Source organism: Culex pipiens, chromosome 1, assembly GCF_016801865.2.
Source record: "Culex pipiens pallens isolate TS chromosome 1, TS_CPP_V2, whole genome shotgun sequence".
Lineage (NCBI taxonomy): Eukaryota > Metazoa > Arthropoda > Insecta > Diptera > Culicidae > Culex > Culex pipiens.
Window position 1 is genome coordinate 122,466,611 of NC_068937.1, and position 27,275 is coordinate 122,493,885.

The following is a 27,275-nucleotide window of genomic DNA, read 5'->3' on the forward strand; positions in this document are numbered from 1 at the left end:
AGCCTGAGCTTTTGCTGTAGAAAGTGCATGTGCTGCCCACTGCAAAAAAGCGGTTGCATACCTTCCGGGCGCAATAAAAAAACACATAGCTTTTTTCTCCATACAAAATGGCTACTTTTTATATGGAGCATATTTTTGAGTGATTTGAGTATTTTTTTAACCCACACTTTTTCATACGATTTTTTCCTCGATTTTTTCAGTTCGACTCAGCGAACTCAGCAAAGTGCGATTTTCAGTTACAATTCATTCGGCCAGTTCGATTTCGACAACCGGCAACCCAAACCCCGCTGTTTGTTTTTGTCCCCTTTCTGACGTTTCTCACCGGTTTCGTGACAAAACACAAGATTCCACCCAACAACAAGAAGAAAAAAAGAAGACCAGCAGAGTGAAAAAATTGACTCCGTGGAATGTTTGGCTCGTTATCAGAGCCAATTTTCTCGCAAAAATTAGTCACAAAAAAGCAAAGACAAGAAAATTGTGTGCAGCTTATCACTATCGACGCGGGTGTCTTTGTTTGATAACGAATGCTTTTGATATCCAAATGTGTGGCGTGAATAAAATTTGTGGTTGAAAGAATCCCGTTATGTTTTGATCCCGTCGGTTGTTCCGGATCGCGCAATGTTCAAAATCGAATCGTACATTACGCCGATAATTTTGACTTACCTGGAGAAGTATGTCAAAAACATCCGGCCGGAGGATTCGCAGGTGTCGCTGTGGGGCGGCGAGGTGGTCTTCCAAAATCTGGACCTGAAGCTGGACGTGCTGGAGGAGGAGCTTTCGCTGCCGTTCCAGTTTCTGTCCGGCCACATCCACGAGCTGGCCATCCGGGTGCCGTGGACTAAGATCGCGTCGGAGCCGATTGTCATCACGATTAACACTATTGGTAGGATTGCAAGCTAATTTCTTTTGAACTAAAATGTACAAATTTTATTTCTCCAGAATTCGTGCTTAAACTGCAAGAACCGGGCAGTCGGGCCACACCTCGCAGGGATGCCTCGCGGAAGAACAAAAATGCGGACGAGGCGCCCCCTCCCGGCTACATGGCCTCGCTTATTAACCGGATCGCCAACAACATCACGATCCGGTGCCACAACGTTATCCTCAAGTATGTGGAAGAAGATATCGTCGTTTCTATGAACATACAACAGCTGTCGATGGAGTCGGCGGATGCCGGCTGGAATCCGGCGTTTATCGACATTTCGCCGACGCGGGTCTCGCTGAGGAAGCTGATCAATATTGTCGACTTGACGATATGCTTGGACAAGCGGAATTCGGCGGGGAAGATTGAGGTTTGCCAGGAACCGGTCCTGTATCGAAGTACGCTGCAGGCACGGGTTTTGATGAGATATAGCAACGCTCCGGCATCGCATGACCGCTCGTCGATTACCCGAATCGACGTTCACAGCAACTTTTTGGACGTGAACGTCTCGTCGCAGCAGTTTCCCATGTTGATGCGGCTGTACGAGCTTGGAATGGCGCTGAAGCAGGGTAAGATCAAGAGTGAAACTTCACTGGGTGCGGAAGGCAGTGGGGAAGGAGAAGGTGAGGCCAACCAGGAATCGCTGCTGTCGTGGGCTTGGAATCTGCTGCCGTCGTTCTTTCCGGAAGAAAGCGAGTCGGATAGCACGGACGACCATGAGTTTCACGTGTTTCACGCCGGTTGCTACATCGATCGGCTGCGGATGATCTTCAAGACGCAGGAGCTGGTTGGGGACAGTGTGGTGGGAACGGCGCGGAAGATCAAATACAACCCGTTTTTGCAGCTGGATTTGAACGGAGTGCATGGAGAGGTGGTAATTTGCGGTTTGAAGTGGTTCAATTTTAGCGGAGGTATCGCCAAGGTCGGGCTGCAGTCGCTGGAAGATTGTCCCTGCGGACATCCGATGGGTATCAAGGAGATATTTACTAGTGAGGCAACTGTTTCGGAGGATAATTCGCATGTGAGAGGGTCATTTTTTGACGAGAAAACAGGTGAAAGTCGGAAGTACAACGTCAACTGGAATTACCACCTTGGGACGTACACCCAGCAGGTTCTGCTGGCAAGATCTCCGGCGATCGCGATGGACATTGTCCACGAAGTGCAAATTCCGGACGACCGTCGAACATCCGAGTTTGGGAGCGATCTAGAGTTCAGCAATCTGTCCGAGAAGTACATGATTCGCGGATTCTTTGGCAAATTCCGGTTAAAAATCGGTGCGGATACTCTTCACCGCGTGAAAAAGTTGATCTCTTACAAGGATGCCTACGAATACCAGCCGTACTACGAGGAAAAACCGACGCCAAATTTGTCCCAACTTCCCCCGCCATCGGCGGAAGACTATGACGCTCTGATGAGCGAAATCCCGCTCAAACAGATCCACCTTACTGTCGTAACGCCAACGTTGGAACTTCATCCGTTCGATCACGGCCGGTTCCAGCTCGGTCGTAAGCGGAGTTCTTCCAAAAACCCCACAACAACCGATCTTGGACCCTTGCTGGAGGTCGACTTCAACCGAATCGAGTGCAATATCCTAACTCCGCTCTACGAAAACCGCCTCGTCTTCACGACCTGCCAACTGCCAGAACCTCCGTCCAAACTCTTCGACAGCTGCTTCCACTCGATCTCAGGAAATCTGGAACGCGCACAAGTTAAGCTGCGCTACGCGGACTCCATCCACCTAATCGCCACGGCCATCAACTTGAATCACCAGCATCGCTACTTGATCTTCCCAGAACTTTGGCCCAACGCGGAACTCAACAAAACCGAACACAACTTTGGCGCTTCCGACGTGAAACTATTCCTAAATCCCCAGCAAACCATCGTGTCATCCTCGATCCTCTCCTCCCTTCTCAACAAGACCCCATCCTTCAACCCATCCCAAGAACTGCTCTCAAACCTCAACCCACCATCGACTCCGATCCTCGATCTGATCATCTCCCACGTCCACGCGCGTCAAGTACTCTCCGAGCGCACTTCCTGCCTCAAGCTGACCTCCCGCAGCCTCCGCTGTCTAACGTACACACCTACAACCGCTTCCTCCCAACGCTCCCTGACCGCCCTCTGGCCAGACCATCCCACCGACGAAGACTTCCTCACCGTAATCGTGCAACTTCCGATCGATCGCACCCTCACCGCCCTCGAGCACCCTCCACTCTTCTACGGTCGCTTCCTCGACCTCTCCCTCAACGTCGACCCAACGCTGCACGAATTCTTGCGCATCTTCACCGAGCTTCAACAGGCCCGCTCGGAAGATCCCCTCTCCCGCGCCCACCGGCACTCGCTCTCACCGCGTAAATCCGCCGATCGTCTGTTGCCCAAAAAGATTGCCACCACCACTTCCCAGCCGATCACGTCCGTACACTCCAGCTCGGACCAGGTGGACCCGCCGATGGGACCGGTTGCGGTCGATGGAGCAGCTCTGCCCGCGATCGCGTCCACCGTGGCCGAGGAGGAAGGGGAAGGGGGGCTGGAAATTGGTGCCGCGACGACGAGCTCGCCCGATCAGGACTTTTGGAAGCAGCTCTCCAGGAGGATCATCTTTCATCTGGAGTTTTCACACTGTACGGTGTACTTTCCGGAGAAGAGCATCGTGCAGGAGAGCGGTGGCGCGTCTGGATTGCAGGAGGAAGAGTTTGGAGACAATGAGATCGTGATGTTGAAGTGAGTACCAAGAGCTAATCCATGCAAAATGCAAACCATACTGTGATTGATACCCATCTTTTACAGACTCCCACTGATCACCGTCAACTCCGCGTTCAAGTCCAGCAGCCTGTCGGCGTCGATCAACCGCTTTCCGATCAGCCTCGCCAAATCGGTATGGCCCGAAGATCGCGAAAGTTTCCCATGGACCGTATCTCTGGCGAACGCCTCCAGCTGGACGTACCAGAACCGTACGATGGACAAACTGCTCGAAGAAACGACCACCAACATCTCGCTGGTGCTAAACTTCAAGGAAGACGGTACGGCTACGTCGGCCTGCTTCCACGTGGACACCTCGCCACTGAAGGTGAACGTGTTCAAGGAGCAGCTGGTGCTGGTCGGTGCAACGCTGAACCGGATTCTCTCGCTGCCAATGTTTCAGCAAAGTCAGGATGGTGGAGTCGGAGGGAAGAAGGATCAACCGCAGGTGCTGGAGATATCGCAAGCTGGTGGTGCTACGACGGCTGCAGATTTGAAGGAGTTTCTGGACTTGACGCACAATTCCAGTGGAGCGTCGGAGGAAACGCTAAAGGAGGTAGGGAAGGTAGACACAACTCCATTGTCCATCTGGTTGCAGTGGACGTTCTCCAAGGTGACGGTCAATTGTGTTGTAAATGAAGATTCTGGAGAGTCGAAGATTAAGCTAGTGTTCGAGATGGAAGACATCATCTACAGTTTGGACATGCAGGACGTGTATCTGCAGATCAAGGCAAAGATCGGCGGAATGAACGGGCAGTGTTACGAGTTTGACGGGACGAAAGGATCGTGGGTTAAAAACGAAGCGCTGGGTTTGACGGTGCAAACTGAATCGGGTGGGTCCAGCAAGTCCGCCAACGATACATTCCTGAATCTGACAATAACAAAAGCCGAGACTAAAAACGTTCACACCAAGTGGGATACTGTCCGCAAGAGTCGGGAACAGAACGATACCTTGATCGAGGTGATCGCCAAAATGGAGCAGATTGATTTACGGTTGGATTTGGAACTCCTGGAACAGTGCATTGACGTTCTGACTATTTTCCAACGCAAGGAAAAGGCACCCACAGGTGTTCTAGGGGTAAAAGATCTCCCATTGATCTTGTTCTCTAGCAAAGGACTGCGGCTGTTCATCCCGCTTCGGGATTGTCCGACGCAATGTAACGCGTACATTTTCAAGATCAATTCCATTACTATGCATCACAACGTCGAGAATCCAATCTGCCGAGTTCCGTTGCGACCAGATATCTACACCAAAGCCGCCCAGATGAGAATCCTTAACGTTCCTGGATCCAAAATCGAAGACCGACAGTACGAACTGCTACTGAAAGACATCTCACTGAGTACCGCCAGCTGGTCCGACATCTTGGGCTACATTCAAGAGCAAACCTCCTCAACAACCCACCACGATAACCCAGCTTTCGAGTGGAACAATCTCCAAGACGTCCAGCGATCGTCCGACTTCGAAGTCAGCACCATCTTCAAGGAGTTTCACTTTTCCGTCATCTGCGCACCCTGCCTCATCTACAAGAACGTCCTCATCTGCAGCCAGGCGATGGAACTCAACTGCATGTCCGATCTACTCATCAACCTCGACATCGATCAACTCCGCCTCGCCGGCAACATCTCCCAAAAACTATCCTCGATCGCGCATCTCGTTTCACCTCCTCCAGCAAGCGCTTCTTCGTCGCGCAGCAGCGTCGTCGAGTTCAACCCGACTCTGTTCACCAGCCAGGACACGATCAGCATCGACTCGATCAAGTCCGAACAGCTACCACCGGCTCGAACCTTCCGCCGCAGTCACTCCAAGCTGTCAAAGTTCGAGGAAGATTCCGGCGTCGAGTCGTTCCGGGCATCCGAGGAGAAGAAGGCTTCCTCCAGCAGTCGGCGTAGCGTAACTTCGCGCCAGCGAAAGATTTCCAGCAGGTCGTCCGAGCAGATTAAGACAGCGGCAACGGGGACTACGGTTGAGCCGCAGACAGTTCCATACGAGGTGTGCTTCCTGGGAGGTTACTTCAAGGTGAATTTGTACGAAAAGAAGGTCAAAGAGACCGAAGAACCGAAAATGCTGTTCCGTATGGTTATGGCTCAACCGAACGGATTGGTTTCGTTGAACTTGCTGGAGCATGTCATGCAAGTTTCGCTGTTTGATCTGGTTATCGACCTGGGAGATTTTTCCTTGTTGAAGACCCTTTCTGGAGAACCTGACGACCTGGGAATTCCACAGCCAATCATCAAAACGCGGTTTGTGAACAGTTTTACCAAGAAAAACAAGGAACTGAACGTGGACTTCCGGAGACCGATCAAGATGACAATATCTCACCAGAAACTGCAGATCCTGCAAAATCTTCTGGACGTTCTGGACGGGGCTGTCGGAGGGGGTCAGAAAAAGTCTACCGTAAAGCAGGCGAGGAAATTACCCAAACCAATATTGAGTCGAAACAAGTTCAAGATGATCAAGTCAAACATGTACGACATCGAGAAGGTCAGTCTGCGTTTGTCCCAAGCTATGATCCATTTGCACGACGAAGATCGTCAAGCCTACAACTGTAAGCTGTCACTGTCGTCGATCCAATCATCCCTGCGTGTCCAAGAACGCCCCGAACGCATGTCTTTTACGCTGGACCTCGAAGAACTGATCTTCTGCCAGGGATTGTTCACGATCATGCACCCGTTCTCGTTCAATTTGCAAGCTACTCTAACGCAAGAGTACTGGAAACGGGATCCCCTCATTCAGACCAAGCTCAAATCGAGCTACCTCCAGCTGGACTTTAACCCGAACAACCTAACCGAGATCCAGCGAATGACCGACCTGTTCAACCAAGTACTCAACTCCAAATCATCCTCGGAACAAGACATCGCCCGTACTACCGACATCAGCAGTGCCAACATAACTCCAAGTCGCGACAACCTCATCCCAATAGCGGCGCCTAGCTTCAGCAAGGCTTCCAAAACGCAGGAAGAGCACTACCAGGATGACCTGCGGGCCGGGGCGTTCCAGTTCATCGAGTCGACGCGAGCGAACGAACTCCCGCTGCCGTACCAGATCAAGATCATCAACCGGGACGTGGGCATCATCTGCTGGAGGTACCCGCAACCGAGGTCCCTACACAACGTTACCGTCTTCCCGGTGCCGATGAATGTAAGTATGATCAGAATCTGATCTGTACCTCAAGATGACCAATGCGTTTTTTCAGACCTCCAAGTCGTTGAATATCCAGTGCAAGTTGGAGTACTTTGCCGAAATCTACGGCGACTTCTTCGAGCTGTGCGAGTTTACACTGTCGGAAAATGAGAAAATCGACCTTCGGCTACCGTCCAGCAAGATCGCATCCCCGATTTGGCGCATCGTGATGACCCAGAACGTGATCTACGAGGGCAATGAGCAGGAAGAGTCCACCGCAAACGACGAGAACGACCCGCAAGAGTCAAGCAAATCCTTGATTTCGAACATAACCGACGCTCTGAAGGATACCTACCTGTCGACGGGTCGCATCGTGAGTCTACCCTACCGACTGCATCCGAAGATCTTCGTGGCTTGCATGCGCGTTGACTCGATTTTCAATCCAAACATGATCCCTAACGTGGAGCTCACCGTTGAGCTGCGTCCAGTGCAGGTCAATCTGTTCAACGTGATCGAACGACCGGAGGTCGTAACGCTTCCGAAACCGTTTGAGCGGTACAGGTTTTGCAAGGAATCGTCGGAATCGAGGAGTCACAAGTTCTTGATGCTGAATGCGCAGTACTTCCGGGTACACGCGACAATCTACGACAACTTTGACTTTCTGCTGAGCGGTGAGATGAACCTGCAGTGTGACCTGCTTGACTATAGTCATTTTACGTTTGAGAATGCGCTGGAAGTGGTCAACCTGAAGGCGATTGTATCTTCGGAGGAAGATTCGCTCGAGTTCAAGGCGATCTCCGACGATATCTTGGTGCGGTATGGGCCATCGATCGGGTACAACCTGCTCGTTGCGGAGAAGATATGGAACTGTACGCAGCCGGAGAATACGCTACTGTATGGGAAGTACATCGTTTGCAACCACACCCACGTGGGTATTCGAATTGGTCAGTTTGGTACCGGCGAAGGGATCTTCCTGGGAACGGAAGAGCTCTGTCAGTACGTGTTCCGAAGCTTCCGACATCCGCAAAAGCTGCAGATTGTGTTCAACGAAAACTACAAGGAAATCAGCACGGAACCGTTTGAGGTGACGAAAGAAGGCTTGTTCTACGTTCGGATTTTGCCGGTCCACGAAGAAGACGTTGACGACGACAAGCTGTTTGTGGTGCGAGTTGAAAATCTGAGCAGCGCTCAGAAGCGCGTTACGATCGAGGGTCAGATCAGCTTCTTCAACATGACCAGCCAACGGTTGAAGGTTCAGTACCGGTTCTACAAGGTCGTCCCAAACAGTGACAAGCACTACGTATCGACGAGCTTCCTGCTCGAGGAGGGTTCCGACGGGAACGTGTTCGGGGCGGCCAACAACAAGAACCAGCAGAGCATCAAGCTGGCGATCGACGGCGAACGGAAGGGCTGGTCCGGGGACATTCCCATGCGGGAGATTATGAACGGATCGAAGCCGTACTTGGTGAAAATTCCTACGGGGATGACGACGGAGGGATACATCAGCTATTGGGTGCGAATCATTCGGGAACGGATTGGGGATCACGCCGAGCTGAAGGAGTCGTTCAACGAGCGGGTGCTGGTCGTCGTTTGGCCGCTATTTATGGTACAGTCCATGCTGACGGTGAACACGACGGTAAGTTTGACTGGGTGAGGTGATCGACAAGATCGTGCAATACGGACGTTTTTGTTCCAGGCTCACGAAGAGAAAATCGACCAGAACTTTTCGATCTACGGACAAGGTGAACGGCGCCAGCTGCTCGTATCCGGGACAAACTCCGACGAGCACGAGTTGCAGTTCCGAATGGAGTGAGTTAACCCAATTATGAATTTGTACCAGCGATTAACCATCCCCAAAATCTCCAGCTTCAACTCCCCGCACGGCGAAGACAAACGCAAGGCGCTGCTCTCGTACCGCCTGATCGACGGGCGGACCTTCTTTCAGGTGCCCGATCGCTTCAAGACGGTTGAAGCGGCCATCAAAATGCTACGCAAGTCTCATTCCGTTAAGTGGCCCTGCTCGCGCGAGGAAGAACTTCGCTGGCGGCGGGAAAACTCGATCCAGGAAGCGACGTTCCCGCTGTACAACTGTTCCGCGGCGCATGAACTGTCCTGCTGTCTGATGCTCAGTATCGCCCCCTGGGCACTGTTCATCAACCAGCTGGGCTGTCCGGTACGCGTTCGGAACTGCGACTCGTACGAGGTGAACTTGATTGAGCCGAACAACATTGTGATGCCGCACTACATCGAGAGCAGCTTCACGCTGGAGCTGGACGTTGGGTTCGCGCTGCAGTCAGAAGTGATCTACTTGGACGGAGATGCGGTCAAGAAGCATGCTCCTAACAGTCACGTACTGCCGGCGGAAGGTTCGGTTGAGATATGCTTACGATCGGAAAGTGGGGTAAGTCATCTTTATTCACTACAAGTACTTATAAATCTAGCTTAAATCTTGCCCTTAATCTGCACGTTTGGTTGCACTGACTTGACAGCCTCCGTGAACACCTGCAGTACGCGATCGACCCTCTCGGTTGTAGCATTCTGTCCCATCAAGCCAATCCGGAATACCTGCCCAGCGGTAGGTCCCAACCCTCCGCTGATCTCCACCATATAAGTCTTCATCGCGTACTGCGCCACCTTGAGCCAATCGACTCCTTGTGGGACCTTAATCGTGGTTACGGTAGCAAGCCGGTCTTTCGAATTGGCATACAACTCGAAGCCAGCCGCTTCTAGTCCACGGTACAACCGTTGCGCACAGTCCTGGTGGCGCGCGATCAACGTCGGCAAGCTTTCCTCACAAGCTAGAGCGATGGCTTCGCGCAAGCCGTACAGCAGGGTGGCCGAAATGGTGTGGTGATAGCTGGAAAGATGGGAAGAGCACATTACGGGTTGATGTTACGAACGTGACGGTGGTATTACTTACATGCGTGGTCGTCCGAAGCATCCCCAGTAATCACCGACCAGTGCCATGTCCCAGTAGTACACCTTGACCTTCGTGTTACGGCTCTTGAAGCGTTCCCTAGAAGAAGATTTTTTACAGAGATTATTACAGAGAAAACAAAGTTAATTCGTGCTGTTTTGAACTCGCTGGGCACTAAACTGTCAACCTGAAGTTTTGAAATAATGTATGTCAGTCAAACTAGTACTGATCGGAATTGTCTTAAAAAACATTTCCAGGGGAATTAAACAAGCTTTTGAAGGCATTTTACTTATGATTTTCAAATTGAAAGTAGGAAATTTGTTAGTACGCATTGTAAACAATAGAAAACGCAAGAGTCATGGAGAAGCACAAGAAAAAGGAAAATTTGTGAGTACGCATTGTAAACAAAAGAGTTTAAGGAAGCCGCAGAATGAACATTCATTCGAATGCATTTGCACTACAGATTGTCAAGGCAAACAGATTGGCCAATGCTTCTGGACACCAAACGTGCTGGACACCAACCGCCCTTTACGCCCAGCAAAACTGGCAGTGTTGCAAGCGCAAAACATACGTTGCCAGTGCCGATTTATTTTGCATCGGCCAATCTGTCTCCCTCGACAATCTGTAATTTGCACAGCTCTGCACTCAACTACCCCCAAGAAACAGCCCACTTATCGCAAATATTACTTAATAGCGGTGCTATTTACGCATCCAATCACGCGCGGTCGCTATCTCCCGGGTCGCAAAACGTCAGACGAATCTTCCAAATTGCAACCATAACTTTTTCCCCCGGGCACGGTGCGCACATCGACCTTCAAAAACACAACAGAGCAATAAAAGCGGTGCCTCTACTGCCCCACAGATAAGATTGTCTCTCCGAACAAGCTCATCATCACCTTACAAATACAAACTTTCGTCAAGAGATAGCAGCCCCGTACTTACACGGCTCGATGGCTGAACGACATTGGCGTAATGCCCGGCGGTGCTCCGAGCACTTTCTGTGAACCGGTGTAAACGGCGTCCACTTCCCAGCGGTCCATGAAGAAGGGAGTTCCGCCCAGCGACGCTACCGTATCCACAATAAGCAAGCAGTTGTTTGCGTGACACAGCGCTCCAACGCCCTCCAACCCTTGAAGAACTCCCGTCGAAGAATCTCCCTGGGTCAGGAATAGTACCGACGGTTTGTGCTGCACCAGTGCCGTGCGAATCTCCTCCAACGAGAGCGACTGGCCGACCTTCGATTTGACCGTCCTCACATCAGCTCCGTACCGCGTAGCCATATCCGCCGACCGGTCTCCCCAGTGTCCGGTGTGACCAATCAGAACCACGTCACCATCCTCGAGCAGGTTGCACAGGGTGGCCTCCATACCGCCGTGGCCGGACGCGCTCAAACAGAAGGTGGCTGCATTCGTCGTCTGGAACAGATATCGAACGCCCTCCTTGATATCGTCCATGATCTTGAGCGTCTCCGGGTGTAGATGGCCCAGAATGGGCTTTGACATGGCGTCCAGAACTCGCTGGGGAGCGTTTGACGGACCCGGTCCCATCAGCAGCTTGTCCGGAACGACCAGGGGTTCGCGGAGAACCGCCGGAGAGGTCACTTTGTACTCCATTTGACGTAGTTTGCTTTGGCGCGAGAACTTTCACTTGTTGAATGATTGCGGAAGGCAGAGTCGAGACTGAATGAGCGGACGAGCGGCGAACGGACCGGTTTTAAGCTTGCGTACGTGGGCTGTTTCTCTCTCGGATCAGTGGTGCCAGGTTTGCTGAAAAGATTTGAGAGTTAATCAGTTGGTAGTGAATTAAAGTGGCACCACTGTTTTCTCTTGAAGCTTCTCACCTAGTTGTGGGAGAGAAAGAGTGAATGAAAGAGAACCTGCTGCTGATAACACGTTGTCGCGGTAAACGCGAGACTTTGTGGTTTCTTTCCATATGTTACAGATCAACCAGTCTCTGTTTAATCAGCTTGTCTGTGCGGTTTCCCTCTTACCAAGATGTGATCTTATGGTCACTTTTCTCCAGAGTGATACTCCAGATCGATGACCTACGCAGTTTTGCTTGCGGTTTTCAGCCGCTCTCAAAGTTCGTATTTGCCAACTGATAACAACCTTTCCCAGCCTCAGAAATGGAAAATATTTACTCTCCAATATCACCGTGCGTAATTGTTTGCTCTGCAATGTAAGTCACAATAATTTTTCCCATCACACCAGGTCAGCAACGTCATCCTGTCGTCCACCACGGAGAACAACATCCGAGTCATCACCGTAGCGGCGCAGTTTGTCGTGACCAACTATTCCAGCTACGAGCTGTACGGGTGGTGCTTTGCCGTGCTCGACAACGAACAGCTCGATCAGATTCGGCAGGACGAGCGTAGCCAACATACCGCGTGCATTGGACTTCCGCGGAATGACCGGAAGTGTGATAAGTATGTAGAAAATTATTGGTTGTAGACTTCGATTGCTGATTTATTTCTTTCAGTCCCCAAGGTTCGGCGGTAACCGTCCTGAGCAACCTGTCCCAGCACAAGAACCGTCTCAAACCCAACAGTTCGTACCAGTGCTACCTAGCTCTGTATCAGCATGGAACCGACACCGAATTCTCGCTTCCAATCCACCTGAACGCTCCCGTTTCCCGGCGCAGCTTCTGCGTGCAACATCTCACCCCCACCCACGAAGATCGCTACATTCCGCTAGCCCTGTCGACCGTCACCCACCACGGTCAGCACTATGTCTCGATCTATGACGACCCGTGCCCGTCGTACGCGATCGAAAACCGAACCGACTTCAACATCTACGTGGCCCAGGCGGACTCCACCAACGCGAGCAAACCGGCCGAAGCCGTCCCGGAGTGTCCGGCCGAGGCGAACTTTGTGTGGTACCAGATCGTACGATCGCGCCAGACAGTGTTCTACACGCCGCCAGAACTGGATGCCGTGTTCCCGGAGGCGCAGACCGTGGAGGTTGCGCTGATCTTTGCCTGTGTAAGCGGAAGTGCGATTCGGTGGTCGCATCCGGTGCGGATCGATGAGAACAAGAATATCTTCCTGAACATTCCACTGTACGGGGATCTGAAGCTGGCCGTTAACGTGCGCAATCGGACCACGGAGATTGTGATCGATTACATCAGTCAGGTGAGATTTTTTTTATATTGAGTGGTTCTCTACGATTTTGCAAATCGACTTTTTTTGTATTTTTTTTTATTTGGATGAAATTTTATCCATGTCCATCATTAGTTTTCCCATACAATTTTGAGGGCTGGTCATACAAAATAGGTATGTAAATTTATAAAATTTCTGTATCTTGACAAAGAATTTTCAGATCGATTTGGTATCTTCGGCAAAGTTGTAGGTTGATGGAGACTTTTCAGAGAAAAATAAATACACGAAAAAATCCCTTTTTTTATTCAACTTTTATGACTAAAAATCATTTTCGATTTTTTTATAAAAATATCTTTTTGGAACTTTGAAAATCAGGCAACTAGTCTGAGATATGGGAAGGTGGGGCAAGACGACCATATGGGGCAAGCGGAACAATCGCTCGTACGGCCGTAATTTTTACAATTTTGATTATTTCCAGTATGAGGAATTGTTGCTAGCAATGCAATTAGCTGATTATACTACCACATAACCGACAAAACGACTTAAACACCACGGGATATAAGATTGAATTACGTTTTTTTTTTTCAAAACCTTTGTTTTCTTTTAATATTAATTTGGAAAGAACACAATAAGGCTTAGGGTTCATTTTAAGGCTCATTTTATCAAAATGCTATTTTTCTTAGATCAGTAGTGTCCTTACCAATGACTTGCACCTATTATTAAGTATGATTTAACTTTTGGTTATTTTTGTTGAGAGCTTTTGAAAAACTTTGTTCAGGTGGGGCAAGTGTACCATAACACGGAGAAAAAAGAGTTCCCAAAATCGTGAACAAGCGTTCATGAAAATGGGAACCACGAACGAAGTGTTCAAATTTCATGGTACGTTTTTCAAAATCCTACCATGGGATTTGAACACTTTGTTTGAGGTTCCCATTTTCATGAGCGCTCGTTCACGATTTTGGGAACTATTTTTTCTCCGTGTAAGGATTATTAGTATGGAAAAAATTACGAATTTCTGTAATAATTTTTTTTCATAAAAACGATCAAATTTTTAGTAAAATATTATTATTTATTATTATTTATTTTTTTCTAACCTGATGTATCTAAGTGATAACAGTTCAATCGTTTGCAAATTAACATGTTGTTTTGTTTCATGCATTGTTCCTCTTGCCCTAACGGGTTGTTCGTCTTGCCCCACTAGTTGAGTAGAACATACGGAAAATCAAAAATTTCAAAATCAATTTTTTACATTAAAAAACAGGATTTTTTTAAAATTTGTTTTATCAACGTCTTAGTCAAGACCTGGAATAAGATGATTATAAATAAATCCGACAGTTTTTTAAAGTTTTAAATGGGTTATAACGAGCATTTCCTTAGCTTGTTACACTTGCCCCACTTTCCCCTTAAGCCTCACAACGAATTCGAATCGATGAAAATGATTTTCTCTTGAAAGTTGCAGGCTAATTAGGTGACAATTAGAGAAATTCAAGCAAAACAATGTAAATGGGTCAGTGTGCATTTGTAAACAAGCAGTCTATCCTGCTTACGTCAGAGGATGTTTACATTTAACATGAGCAGGATAGACTGGATCTCAGAAACTAATTGCCCGATTTTTTTTCCAAAGATAAAATTATAGCACATTTTCTCAGCTATTCCAAAATATTTTTTAAAACAAAAAAAAAACAAATAAATACATATACCCAAATGTAAATTGTCAAGTACTTTTCGATTGCAAATTCGATTTACTTAAAAAAAAGTTTTTAATTTAATGTATTTTTTTGTCCATACTTTCAAAAAAAAAATCCAAAAAACACAATTTATTAAACAAATAATATCTTCTAAACCAGATTTTGCCCACGAAAAGATGTCTTTTTAGTCCCCTAAATAATATCATATAAATTAGAAAATTTAAAAATAAGTGTTTTGGGAATTTAGCTTTTAGTCATTACAAATTAAATGAGATTTTTTTTCCGTATACATATTTTTTCTTAATAGTCCTAATTATAATCTACAACTTTACCGAAGATACCAAATCGAGCAGAAAATCCAGAAAATCCCTTCTCAAGAAACACAATTTAATACATTTTTGTATGACAACCCCTAATTTTTTGTTTAAATAAAAAAAAAAACAAAAAACATATTCTTCAAAAAATTCCAGAAATTTCTAAAAAATCGAAAAAAAAATCGAAAAATGTTGAATTAAAAGAAAACAAAGTAAAGAGTGGATTCGTTTATTCGAATGACCGCTGATTCGAATGCTCGCTGATTCAGTATTCGAGCTAGAATGCACTCAAACGTCAACATTTAGTTGTCAAACTAATGTTCACATTTCGCCCCAAGGTTACTGTAAGACAGTAACAGTAACTTACAGTAACCTTGATTTCGCCCCCTTTGTTCCCTGTTTTCCAAGCACGGGGTTTCGTGCTTTTGACAGCTGTCAGTCGTTCCAACTTGCAAATTTGTATTCGTTAATCCGAATGTAGTTCCATGCGAGTTAACAAATCGGCTCTGTATGAAAAAAAAAAAACAATAAAAAAATTAAAAAATTAAGGAATATTGGAAAACTTTATTTTTAAATTCCTGAGTTTTTAATTTTCAGATTTTAAATTTTTGAATTATAAACTTAAAAAAAATTTAAAGCTCGTTTTTGTATTTTTAATTCTATCTATAGGTATGGAACTATAAATTTCTGTATTTTAAAAATTTCAATTGGAAAAATTGGATTTTTTTCTAACTTTTGAATTTCTAAATTCTATTTTTTTTTTTGCAATTTTGAATTTGAATATGAGAGTAATCAACGCCTTGTTTTCAGGACCTGGAATTCTCCGCGAAAGACATTCGCACGCGCCTGTCGAACCCGATCCCGGCACCGACCATCGTCGATTCCAGTTCTAGCAGCGCAGGTGGCGCCCACCAACCCAAAACGCAGCAGCAACAAACCTCCAGCATTCCAGCGTCTTCCAACTCGCACACTCCGAGCCCACCCACCAAGCGCGTATCGTTCCGTGGTTACTTTAAATCGCTGAATTTGACTCTGTTCAGCGATCAGCCAGCTCGATGCTGCTCGAAGACGGACCTGATTTCGTTCAGCTTTGATCGGTTAGGGGTTGAGGCGAACTCCGGTGGGGATAGTAAGAGGGCGTTGGTGCAGTTTGTCAACGTGCAGGTTGATAACGAGTTGCACTGTAACGGGGAGTACGACTTTCCGGTGATTTTGTGCAGTGAGGATCATGAAGCTAAGCAGCGCAAGCCGGTTGTGGTACCGAGCCAATTTCGGTTGAACGAGGCGTTGGAGCAGCTCGCGTTGAACGCGTTGTGCTCGATTTATGTGGAAATGGACGCGGGTAACTGGACGGCGGTTGAGGGGTTAAGGTTCAAGGTCAATCCGATCCGGGCGTACGTCGAGGACACTTATATCAATATCTTGCTGGATTATATGATGGAATGCTTGCCGATGAACTTGTTGTATCAGCCGGAGGTCGCCGTAGAGCGCATCAAGTGTCCGGCCGGGCAGGTTTTGGTGCCGAAGCTGGTGATTCAACAATCTACTTACTTGGCGGATCCGATCAAGTTCCGGTACATCAGGATAGAACCTCTACACGTGCTGCTTTCCGTGCACACGTGCATGAGGTTGTACATCGCGCTTGACCATAGTCCGCTGGACTTTTCCGCTTACGAAAGAACCAGCATTCGGTCGCTGCCGATCCGGTTTGGGAACTCGCTCGGAATGCATTACCTGTCGGGGGCGATCTTTGGCGGTGGCTGGGTTATCGGTTCGCTCGAGATTCTCGGTAGTCCCAGCGGGTTGGCCCGGTCGGTCACCAGTGGACTGCGAGATTTCGTCTCGCTTCCGGTGCAGGGGTTGTTCCGTGGACCTTGGGGATTTCTGGTTGGCTTTACGCAAGGATCGACCTCGCTGGTGCGGAACATTACCGCAGGTACGGTGAATTCGGTCACGAAACTGGCTACGTCGGTCGCGAGAAACCTCGATCGGTTGACCCTGGACTCGGAGCACGTGCAGAGGACGGACGCTCTCCGCCGTCGAAGACCTCAGGGTATGACGGAGGGGTTCACTCAGGGTCTCACCGGGTTGGGAATCAGCATTCTTGGAGCCGTTGGCGGCTTAGCGCATCATCCTCTTCAGGCCAGGAGTCCAATAGATGTGGTGACCGGAGTTGGTAAGGGAATTGTCGGTGCGTTTACGAAACCAATCAGCGGAGCTGCGGAACTGGTCGCCCTGACCGGGCAAGGAATGCTACACAGTGTCGGGTACAACACGATGCCCACTCCAAAGTACAGCCAACAACCGCTGCAACGGCTCGAACCAATCCCGTACAAAACTCTCTGGGAACCTCAAGCCCTGTACGATGGACATCTGCTGTTCACCATCCACGCGACTTACGCCAGCCGGAATCAGTACAAGCTGGTTGTAGTGGGAATCTACCAAAAGACGCTCGTCCTTCTAGATGTAGATCAAAGCATTCTGCTGGAGGTGATTGACCTCAAGACCGTCTACCCCAGTGTAGACACGACCGATCCAACCCAAGTTTTGCTCCGAGTCCGACCGGAGCTACCTCCACCGCCAACGGATTACGATTCCTACCCCATCTCCAGTCGAACGTACCAGTTCGTGCAGGAATCGACGCTGCAACTGCCAAAGCTAAACTCCTTCTCGTTGCCACCCCCGTCGACATCCGTCAGGCCTCAGCAGGTTCAAGCAGCTCAACCACCCAAACGAACTGTTGCCGACTCATCGGGCTCGTTGATCGCCGTCACGCAACAAGACCCCGACAATACGATCGTCGAGATAGAGCAAGATACTCTCGAGAATGACGACGACGACGACAACGGTCGGCTATTTCTGGAAGAGGTGGACGTGCCGATTATCGAGGGAGAGCACGACACCGACGCGGTCGACAACGAACGCCGGCTGGTGCTGTACGTCGACGAGAACCTGGCCCGCTACCTGGTGCGGTACGTGAACCTGCTCAAAAAGTGCCAACAGCCGGCCGGAACGATCGTGTTTGCACCGTTCGATGCGAGGTAAGGGAGAGGAAATTTTAGTCAGTGTTTTCTTTTGTTTTAAACAAAGGTGTATTATTTATTTTATATACCACTCCATGGGAATGCAATAAGGTATAGCATTAAATTATAAACAAAAACGTTATTTTGCACCAAACCCCCCCGTCGCGCTATTCACTGTTCCGAACGTCCCTTCGCGAGCATTCACTTCTCCTTCCGCAGCTTCTGACTGCTAGTCTCGATCGCCTCTAGCCATTGGCGCAGCTCCTCCGGCATGTTAGGGCGCTGTTCCGCCCCTGGAAACTGTTTCATCATCTCCACCACGTCGACCTTCGTGATGCACTGCTTGGACATGGCCACCGCCCGCACGAACCCATCGCCCAGCGTCACAAACTGTTGCTCCAGGTAGATCGCCTTGTCGTCCCACCAAACCAGCCGCGTCGTGATCTTGTACGCGCTAAAGATCGGAATCGTGCGCCGATACCGGACGCTGGACGCACCCTGCACGGCGCCGCCACCCTTGGCCTTGATCTTGCCGTAGATTCTGGTCAGGGCGTAAAAGTGGAACCGCGCAAAGTCCAGCTCGCGTACGTACCGTGCGTTGTTCATGTGCCGGATGAAGATGTCCACGTCCTGGGTGGTGCACAGCCCGTAGATCGAAGTTTGGTCGGTGACGCGGCGTTTACGCTGAAACAGCATACCGTAGCCGAGCGTGGCCACGCACCGGATGAAGTAGTTGACATCCCAGATAATGTACAGCACCAGCAGCGTGATGAGCAGGCCGCAGGAGAACATCTGTAGAGAAGGTAAGACGTATTTAAATTTTATTTTATTCCTTTTTGATCACATTAATTTTTAACCACGTGTTCGGTATTTTTCAAAAAATCATGTCTCTTGCACTATGGATTAAAAGATGTCTTTTTGAGTCCCATAAAACATGTGAAAACATATTGAAAATTCATCGTGGTGATTATTGCACTCAATCTTAATATTTCGATCGTAATTTATTGAATCACGATGGAGATTACTCGATCGAAATATTACGATCGTAAGATTGAGAAAGTTCGATCGTAATTTCTCGATTTACCATCGACAAATTACGACTGACGGCTCTCGATTCTTAGATCTTTTTCAAATTTTAAAAAATCTCAAGATTTCCAAAATTTCAACATTTCAAAAAATTTAAATTTTTAAAGGTACTTTTTTTTAAACATATTTTATTAAACTTATTTTTTTTAATTCAACTTTTCCAAAAACCTTTTTTTTATTTCAAAGTTTGAAACAATTACCGGAATGTTGTTATTTTTTTTTGCCGTACACGTTTTTTCATGCAATATTACATGCTTTTGCTCACAAAGTGCATGTGCATGTTTTTGCATGCGATTTTACCAACGGTTTTGTTTTACTTTGCAGCCTCGCACAGGAATAACGGTCGAAAAAGGGCTGTCCAAGGCCGAAAAAATTCTGACGGTGGACGTCATCGGCCGCGAGGAACATCTTCAGCTGTGCCACATGCTATCGCGGATGGCATTTGACGTTTTGACGTTCTGTGTGCTGGTGAATGCAGGCCCGTGGGTACAAATGGAGAGACGGGACAAACGCTGCGCTGAAGGTAGGAGGGCGGTGGTCATGACCGGGATCTGTGGCGGACAATTTCGTAAAAGTCCGTCCGTGTGGCACGCAACAGTAATCTGCTTGGAGAACTCACCCCCGGCGGGCAAACAGTTCCCGGATGACTACCTGTTGACAATGGAGCATCTGTGGACCCAGGCGCGGGATACCGTCGGGGTTGAGTTCTTCACAGAAATTACATCGGTCAACGAAAAAGATTTTAACCCCGTTGCCTTCGTAGCCGGCTTGAACTTGCGCGACCAGTGAGTATTCTGGACCATTTGTTCAACTCGCTAAAATTTCTAATTGCAAAAAAAAACTCCACAGACTACAGCACCCACAGCTACCCACGTGGCGGGAACAACACGAGCTATGGATCAAGAAGCAGCGCCGTCAGCTGCGCAAACAGTATAAGTGGCCGCAAAAATCAAAGCATGCCTTTGAAGGTACTGAAAGATCAATTGACAGATGGAACAATATTGATATCGAGAAGATCGACAGCTAGAGAGGCGACTGTACAAACTATACTTCCTCATAATTTCGATGCCGGTCCCCGGGTATTACACACGCACACACACAGAAAATAACAATTAAGATTAAAACAACAGTTTTTTTTTTTTCAAAACAAAATAAATAATTTATTCAATCTTCAACTCTCTCTACACCTAGTCCACCAAACCCGTCCGACCTCACAGCTCATCGCGACTCTCCTTCGGCTTGCCGTACAGTTCCTCCAGAAACCGCACCACTTCCGCCTGAACCTCGCCCAAGTACGCTCCATCCTTGCCGCCAAGTTCGCCCAGTCGCGTATCCAGCGTGTTTCGCAGCACCAGCAGCGTATGCCGGAACAGGGCGCAGCGCGACCACGTGTCCGCACACATATTCGCACTAACGCTACGCAACGCCTCCACAATCTCCTCGGTGAGATTCTCGTCTTGCGCGAAGCCGACCTTGTTGTGGTGGAAGAACTCTCGGGCCTGGTTACAGTAGTCGGCTTTCAGTAGACCTTCTTTGAGATTGGTTGATCGGTATTGTTCCTTGGTGAGGGCGTCGACTTCCGGTGCGGTCAGGGCATGATCGTAGTCTTGGACGAGATCGGAGATGAGTTTGACGACTTTGAACTTGACCCGCAGGTCGACCTTCTTGTTGAATATCTCGAAGAGGAGACTGTACCCGTGGGGGTTGAGAAGTTCCGTTTGGGCAAAGGGGAATTTACGGAGCAAGCTGCCCAGCGCGTAGAGTCCGGCTGAAACTTCGCTCGTGTCGCTGGATTGAGACAGCTTGGTCAGTAGGATGCCTCCGCCGTTGCGTTCAAACAGTGCCACCTTGGCTTTTGGGTTGTTCTGGACGACGGTTGCGAGTAGCTTGAAGCCATGAACCTTCAGCGTGGAAGATTCCGTTTGGTTGAGCGCCGGCCAGATGATCTGCTCTATTCCTTGGCGACTGATGAAGTCTACCGCGTTGTCAATTTGGTGAACTAGGTATTGCAGATCTTCAAATATCACATCCAGCTCTGTTTTGACCGCCGCCTCGGCTAATCGACCCGCTTCGCGGATCTCATTAAAATGTTCAAACAGGTCGGCCATGATGTCACTGTCGGTTTTGATTTCCAGCTGGGCATCCTTTAGTTCTTGTCGGATCTCTTCGTAGCTCTTGAACTTGGCTTTGACCTTTTTTAGTTCATTTTCGTCAAACTTAAAATCGTCCGTCGGAATGCGCTGCAGCGCTTCCTTCAACTTCTCCATATTGGCGAGCCTTTCCGAGTTGCCCACGTCATGGTCCTGCACGGTTGCGCCCGGAACGGTCGACAGTGTCGACCTGCTGGTGTCGTTAGACTCTTGCTCCAGCAGCTTGGCTTCCTTTTTACCCGTTTGAAGATTTATCCGCACGTGCAGTCCTTGTGGAATTGCTTGACCTTGAACAAATGGATCCCGATAAGTTGCAAGTCAGAACGAAGTATTCGCAAGGCGTTTCTTACCGTCGCCGATTTCCTGCCACTCATCTGTGGCCACAAAAACCGTGTCATTCTTGGTCGCGTAACACAACGTGACCAGCAAAGCCACCAGCACCTTCGCTAAGACTTTCATCACAAAATGCAACTAAAATCTTCTCCCGAATTAACACTTTAAGAAGACAATTTTCATCACTTCAAATCCCGACGTAGAATTACCAAAGCAAAATATGCTTGACGGCATCCACCAACATTATTAACACGTCAGTGGTCGGCAGAGATGACACGCACGCATACCATCGCAGCAAACCATGTGCTCGACTGACCGGTTTAACACAAACACAACACGCGGTGTTTGTGGTGGCACATAAGCCATGCATGCGCGAACCAAGGCTGATAAGAACGAGTGGGGAGAAAGCGAAACTTGCATGCAAGAAATAGGAGAGACTACTAGATGCTGAGGGTAAGATTTGTTTTAAACGTGTCAGTGTAGATGTTTACTAACATTGTGTTCTCTTTTCGTTTCAGAAGGTGTCGTTTAGGGTGTCTGTTTTAATTATACAATGGAGGTTCCAGCTGGTTTCGTGAAAATGAACGATTCAACAACATTCGCTATGGGACATATAGTTCAAAAAAAAGCAAAATGGTTTTATTTTGCAGCCTCGCACAGGAATAACGGTCGAAAAAAAATCTGACGGTGGACGTCATCGGCCGTGCGGAACATCTTCAGCTGTGCCACATGTTATCGCGGATGGCATTTGAGGAATTACCGTACCGCGCAGTGTCAGATGTTTTGACGTTCTGTGTGCTGATGGATAGGGAGGTGAATGGAGACCTGTGGGCACAAATGGAGAGACGGGACAAACGCTGCGCTGAAAGTAAGAGGGTGGTGGTAATGACCGGGATCTGTGGTGGACAATTTCGTAAAAGTCCGTCGCAGATAAGGGCATATCGTACCATCTTGGTACCGAGTAAGCTTTACCACATGCTGGAGAACTCACCCCCGGCGGGCAAACAGTTCCTGGATGACTACCTGTTGAGTATGGAGCATCTGTGGACCCAGGCGCGGGATACCGTCGGGGATGATTTCTTCACAGAAAGGGCAGGGATTTTAACCCCGTTGCCTTCGTAGCCGGCTTAAACTTGCGCGACCAGTCAAGGTTAAAAACTTCCAAAACGATTCATTAGAGTTAAGTTCCAGAGAATAACGAATCGTTTAATCGAGATGACACGCTGCCTACAACGATCTTATTGAAAGAACGCCATTCCTACGTCGGTGATTGGAAAGCCGTCAAGTTATTAAGCAGGAATACAGCCAAACGTTTGTTTATAAATGCAGCTCAGTCTTGGTGTGCATCAAGCAAAATTCCAGAGAGAAGAGAAGTTCGCGTGCAACGCGGAAAGTCTCGTGTGAGGAAGGATGCAACCGGGTGCCAATTCGCACACATATCATCATCACATGTGGTATGTGTGGCGTGCTCAGAGAGTAGTTTGCTCGCAAATCTTGCAATCTACTGCCGAGATGCGAATATGTGTGATTCGCGAGAATGCAGCACACAAATATGTACATGCTTCAGTTGACGGAAGATAGTACATCAATTTCTGCACACTTCGCGCTCAAGGACGCGCTTTGTTTTCGTTGTCAGTCGTAAAAAAGTGGGATGAAACTGCTCCCAAACTGCTCGGAATGAAGCCTACGATTTGTGTACTGCTGCTCGGCCTGCTGGGCATGGCATCGTGTCACGGAATCAGCACCCTAACCGCGCAGAGCGGCGGACCTGGAACAACCGCGGACTGGTCAAAGAGTCGTCGACAGGGCACACTAATCGAACGGATTATCATCAGCGCTAACGAAATACCGACGGATAGGCCATCCGGTGGGGTGGTCATGTTCTCCGGGGACTCGGTGCAGCTGGAGCGCATGCAGAGAGCCCAAGCGAGGCGACGCGGCTGGACGACCTCGCTGTCGGAAGGACTCCGAGCTTCGGTGGGTTTTGGAAGCGATTTCGCAAAGAGTAGTTCAATTTACGCATTATTTCCACTCCATTGTAGACCGCAAGACATGGCACGGTGGCAGCGGTAACGAACGGTCGGACGTTAGATCCGACCGAATCGAGGCGTGACCTGGACGGATCACTCTTTGATCAAGTCTGCGCCTAGAATTGGAAGAGAATCTTCGAGAGAGAGTTCCTACATATATGTGGAAAAAATGTGTGGTCTATGGTGAGTAATTTTAGAGTTCGCTTAATCTTAGAAATTATATATTTGTATCTTGTAGGACCAGCCATTGCTGAGAGACATAAGATTGCAGTTTTATCTTTTAATATGTCTATTTTAAATATGTATACATGTTTCTTCATCGTGTTACAAAAAAACTCTATACTCGGATCTTTTATGACAAATAACGATGTATAACTAACCATTATTTCTATAAACATGATGTTTAAATTTTACAATGTAATTGCAATTATCAAATATCACAACATCCATTAGCTCAGAGAGAACATTAAAACCAAAGAACGAAGTTCCCCGTCAAGGAATGAGTTTCACTTTTGCCGTTCAGCACTGCACACATTGCTAGCATTTTACATCCAAGCTACATTACTTAACCAGGGCCCAACTAAAAGGTCACTCTCTTTTTGCATATTAACCCATTAGTCTGAAGGTTATTTCCAGTTATTTAAATTGTACTTCTTTTTCTTACTGACACTGGTAATGAAAAAAACGATTTTCCTTTACATCATTACCAAAACGTTAAAGCCAAAAATGAAGAAAGCGAGAAACTTTCCCATTTCTGCTTTCCAAATTGACTGTGCTTTGACTTGTTTTAAAAGACAGCAACTCCCCCCGCTAGATTCCATTTCAGTTTGCTTCTTTCAGGGCAAAGTTAGCTCGATAATACAATTCGGTACGACCAGAAATTATTCTATCACTCACCCTGACGATTGAAATAGTGTGACGACGAGCCCACGAAATGTGCCACGCGATCGGTGCGTTCAAGTTCAAGATCGAAACGCGACTGAAGCGCATTTCGTAGTCTGGCTTTGCAGTCAGTTTAGCTGAGGTGTCTTTGAGGGGTGTCTCTAAATTACGTTGTTTGAACATCTGAGTGTTTATTTTAACTTAGGCCGTTGCAAATATTTTTCAAAGTTTATGTCGCCCCATCCCTTCAAAATCGATTCGAAAAATCAGGGGAAAAAAAACATTGTTTTCAAAACTTAAAAGGAAATAGAATTCTAACCAACTGAAAACAATTATGAATGCATTTTCCTGCGTTTAAAATCATATTGAGCATGCCTGGGATCGATCAAAAATATGTTTAATTTTTGTGGAATTCCAATGTACAGCACCGCAAAAAGTTTTTTTTTTGGCGAAAAAAAAAATCTCTTCAATGCTTGGATATTTTCAAAACTAATAATTACAGAACAACTGGACAGGTGTATAATGCATTTTGAAACACTTTTTTCATTCATTATGACAGTTATGTCAGTTATGACGAATTTCATTCTGAAACAACTAACACGTTGTCTATGGATAGACTATTCTCACCTGTATTGCAATTGAAGTGTGTTTGTAAGCTCTCGATCACTCCGGTTTTACAATCGTGGAGATGCAGTTTTGTCCATTCAGCTGTTATGTATGTATGTATGTATTAGGGTGGCTTGAAGTTTGCATGGAAAATCTTGAAAAATTGTCCAATTTTATCAGAACATCTTTTTTTTGATCGTAATTTGGCCTCAAAACAATTTGTATGAGCAAACAAACATTTTGATTATTTAATTTTTGTAATTTTTATTTTTCTGCAAATTGAAAATCTAATGCGAAAGCGTTAAAATTTAGCAAATAAGCTAAAAAAAATCCAAACAGGTACCTTCCTATCTTGCCCCTGGCAAAAGGTACAGCTTGCTCAAAACTGCTCTAAAACATGATTTCCAGATTTTTTTTTTTTTTTTTTTTGAGAAAAGAACCAATAAACTATTGTTTTTCATGTGTTTATAGGCCCTAATAAAAAAAACGCTAGATTTGAATATTTAGGACAAGTTTTGAGCACCAAGGCTCAATATAGGGCAACCCTAGTATGAATATATGACCTCAGGACCATCCACAAACCACGTGGACACTTTAGGGGGGGGGGGGTATGGCGATTGTCCACGCTCCATACAAAAAAGATTTTTTTTGTATGGACAATTGTCCACGAGGGGGGGGGGGTTCGAGATTTCCAAAAAAGTGTCCACGTGGTTTATGGATGGTCCCCTCCGTACACAGCTTATTCAGATGCGGTGTAAAAATCCTGAAAAATTCATCTGTCTTTAAAATCCAAATACAGTCCAGACTCGAATATCCGAAGGTTGCTTGGAAGGTTGTGTAAATTTGGATGGTGTAATTCTGGATGGTTGAATATTAAGCTTCATCCATAAAGTACGTCACGCTAAAATCAGACAAAATTTACCTCCCCCTCCCCTCCTTTGTCACGCTTTTCCTATATTTATTACATGCAATGTCACACTTGCTCAGCCCCCCCTTCCCCCCCCCCCCCCCCTAGAGCGTGACATACTTTATGGATGACGCCTTACCTCTTTTGTGATGTAATTTCACCTCAATTTAGACAGAAAAATTACATAACACTATAAAAAAATTACACACTTTCAGAGATAAAATTACACATTTTTTTCTCACATCAAAGATGTACCCCTACCCAGATGTAATATTACCATGATTTTTGTTTACTGTGTACGTCCTACACAGTCGAATCACAACATAAAAAATCGCTTTTTTATTTATGTTTTTACTTTTAACACCAAATTCGAGTTTTGCGACCCCATTTTACAAACCCCTGGTACAAATTTTATTTAAAGCTTTTGCAGGGTGGCCACTCGAGTCGGAAATTTGGGAATTCGCCAAAATTCGCAAAAAAATCGGGAAAAAGTCGGGAATTTGTCATTTTTTGCCAAAAAGTCGGGAAAAATCGGGAATTCCAAGTATACTTATTTGAAAATTATTTTCTAACTCTTGAATAATTTTGTCATATTTTGTACAATTTTTAAAATTAAATTCACAATTTTTTGCTTAAGTAACTTAATTTAAATTTAAGGTTTCTTTCACTGTTTCAATTTATTTAAGAATGAAAAGGCCATTTATGACATTAAAAATCCTAATAAATATTAAATGCATTCAACACAGAATTCCTTAATATATTTTTATGAATCAACTGGTTTTTACCAATTTTTGTTTATAAAACAAGATCTATTTATCAAACAAACTTAACTAATAACAACAACAAAGTTAATTAAAAACTAATAGAACCTAATTTTAACGATTATGGCCAGCGTAAAGTTATGATTCTGTTTTAATGGTTTTAAAATTGATTGAATATTTGAAAAAAGATTCCAACTAGAGTTTGTCAATGGTTTTTTTGGTGGAAAAAAATCATTAAGCCATTTAAATTTTTTTTCCCCAAAGGTTTGTCTTCAGTTTTTGGAAAAAATAAATATCGAATAAAATCCAATCGTTATTCGTTCTGAATGAAAAAAAAATAAAAACTTTATTACGTTTTGTAACATGAAAAAATATTGAAAATGCAAAAAAAAGTAATTTTGATTTAAATTATTGCGAATAAATATGTTTGAAGCATTTGTCTCTTCGAACATTTCGCATAAAGTAGGTATGTTGTAAAACATGGAATCTTATCAAACTGAATTTTTCATTGAAAAAAAATTAAACAGTAAAATACTAATAACTGGATAAATCAGGTCCACATTAAAAAAAATAGAAGGGATTTTAAAAAATAATATACGAATTCCTAGACATTTTTCAAAATTCTTTGAAATAATGTAATCATGTTTTAAGCGTTCTTTGTTTTTTAATAAAATAAAATTAAGAAGAAAATGTTATATTCAA

General features: G+C 46.4%; 6 protein-coding genes across 7 annotated transcripts; 3 read left to right on the forward strand and 3 right to left on the reverse strand.

Moving 5' to 3' along the window:
• The first annotated feature begins 373 nt into the window (after nt 1-373).
• LOC120424622 (intermembrane lipid transfer protein VPS13B-like) lies at nt 374-17,940 on the forward strand. Its single transcript, XM_039588787.2, has 9 exons — nt 374-883; nt 940-3,640; nt 3,707-6,797; nt 6,853-8,415; nt 8,476-8,588; nt 8,646-9,180; nt 11,907-12,121; nt 12,175-12,826; nt 15,606-17,940. The coding sequence occupies exons 1-9, from the start codon at nt 619-621 to the stop codon at nt 17,838-17,840; spliced, it is 11,370 nt and encodes a 3,789-aa protein (XP_039444721.1). The 5' UTR covers nt 374-618; the 3' UTR covers nt 17,841-17,940.
• On the reverse strand, nt 9,177-11,462 carry LOC120424624 (alanine--glyoxylate aminotransferase). Its single transcript, XM_039588789.2, has 3 exons — nt 10,639-11,462; nt 9,700-9,795; nt 9,177-9,636 (listed from the first exon to the last, which is right to left on the reverse strand). The coding sequence occupies exons 1-3, from the start codon at nt 11,307-11,309 to the stop codon at nt 9,222-9,224; spliced, it is 1,182 nt and encodes a 393-aa protein (XP_039444723.1). The 5' UTR covers nt 11,310-11,462; the 3' UTR covers nt 9,177-9,221.
• Nucleotides 17,864-24,422, reverse strand: LOC120424625 (protein THEM6-like). Of its 2 annotated transcripts, none has more exons than XM_039588790.2 (2): nt 24,315-24,422; nt 17,864-18,610 (listed from the first exon to the last, which is right to left on the reverse strand). In XM_039588790.2, the coding sequence occupies exons 1-2, from the start codon at nt 24,405-24,407 to the stop codon at nt 18,020-18,022; spliced, it is 684 nt and encodes a 227-aa protein (XP_039444724.1). In that variant the 5' UTR covers nt 24,408-24,422; the 3' UTR covers nt 17,864-18,019. The 2 variants fall into 2 exon arrangements, with proteins under 2 accessions (XP_039444724.1, XP_052562295.1); XM_052706335.1 differs by lacking the exon at nt 24,315-24,422 and adding an exon at nt 19,205-19,337.
• Nucleotides 19,328-19,998, forward strand: LOC120424626 (uncharacterized). The gene is made up of 2 exons (XM_039588791.2): nt 19,328-19,689; nt 19,754-19,998. The coding sequence occupies exons 1-2, from the start codon at nt 19,328-19,330 to the stop codon at nt 19,929-19,931; spliced, it is 540 nt and encodes a 179-aa protein (XP_039444725.1). The 3' UTR covers nt 19,932-19,998.
• LOC120424623 (nucleotide exchange factor Sil1-like) lies at nt 20,047-21,588 on the reverse strand. The gene is made up of 2 exons (XM_039588788.2): nt 21,405-21,588; nt 20,047-21,341 (listed from the first exon to the last, which is right to left on the reverse strand). Exons 1-2 carry the CDS (start codon nt 21,511-21,513, stop codon nt 20,116-20,118), a joined length of 1,335 nt encoding a protein of 444 aa, XP_039444722.1. The 5' UTR covers nt 21,514-21,588; the 3' UTR covers nt 20,047-20,115.
• LOC120424627 (uncharacterized) lies at nt 22,805-23,833 on the forward strand. Its single transcript, XM_039588792.2, has 3 exons — nt 22,805-23,364; nt 23,430-23,600; nt 23,656-23,833. Exons 1-2 carry the CDS (start codon nt 23,065-23,067, stop codon nt 23,535-23,537), a joined length of 408 nt encoding a protein of 135 aa, XP_039444726.1. The 5' UTR covers nt 22,805-23,064; the 3' UTR covers nt 23,538-23,600; nt 23,656-23,833.
• Nucleotides 24,423-27,275: the final 2,853 nt, after the last annotated feature.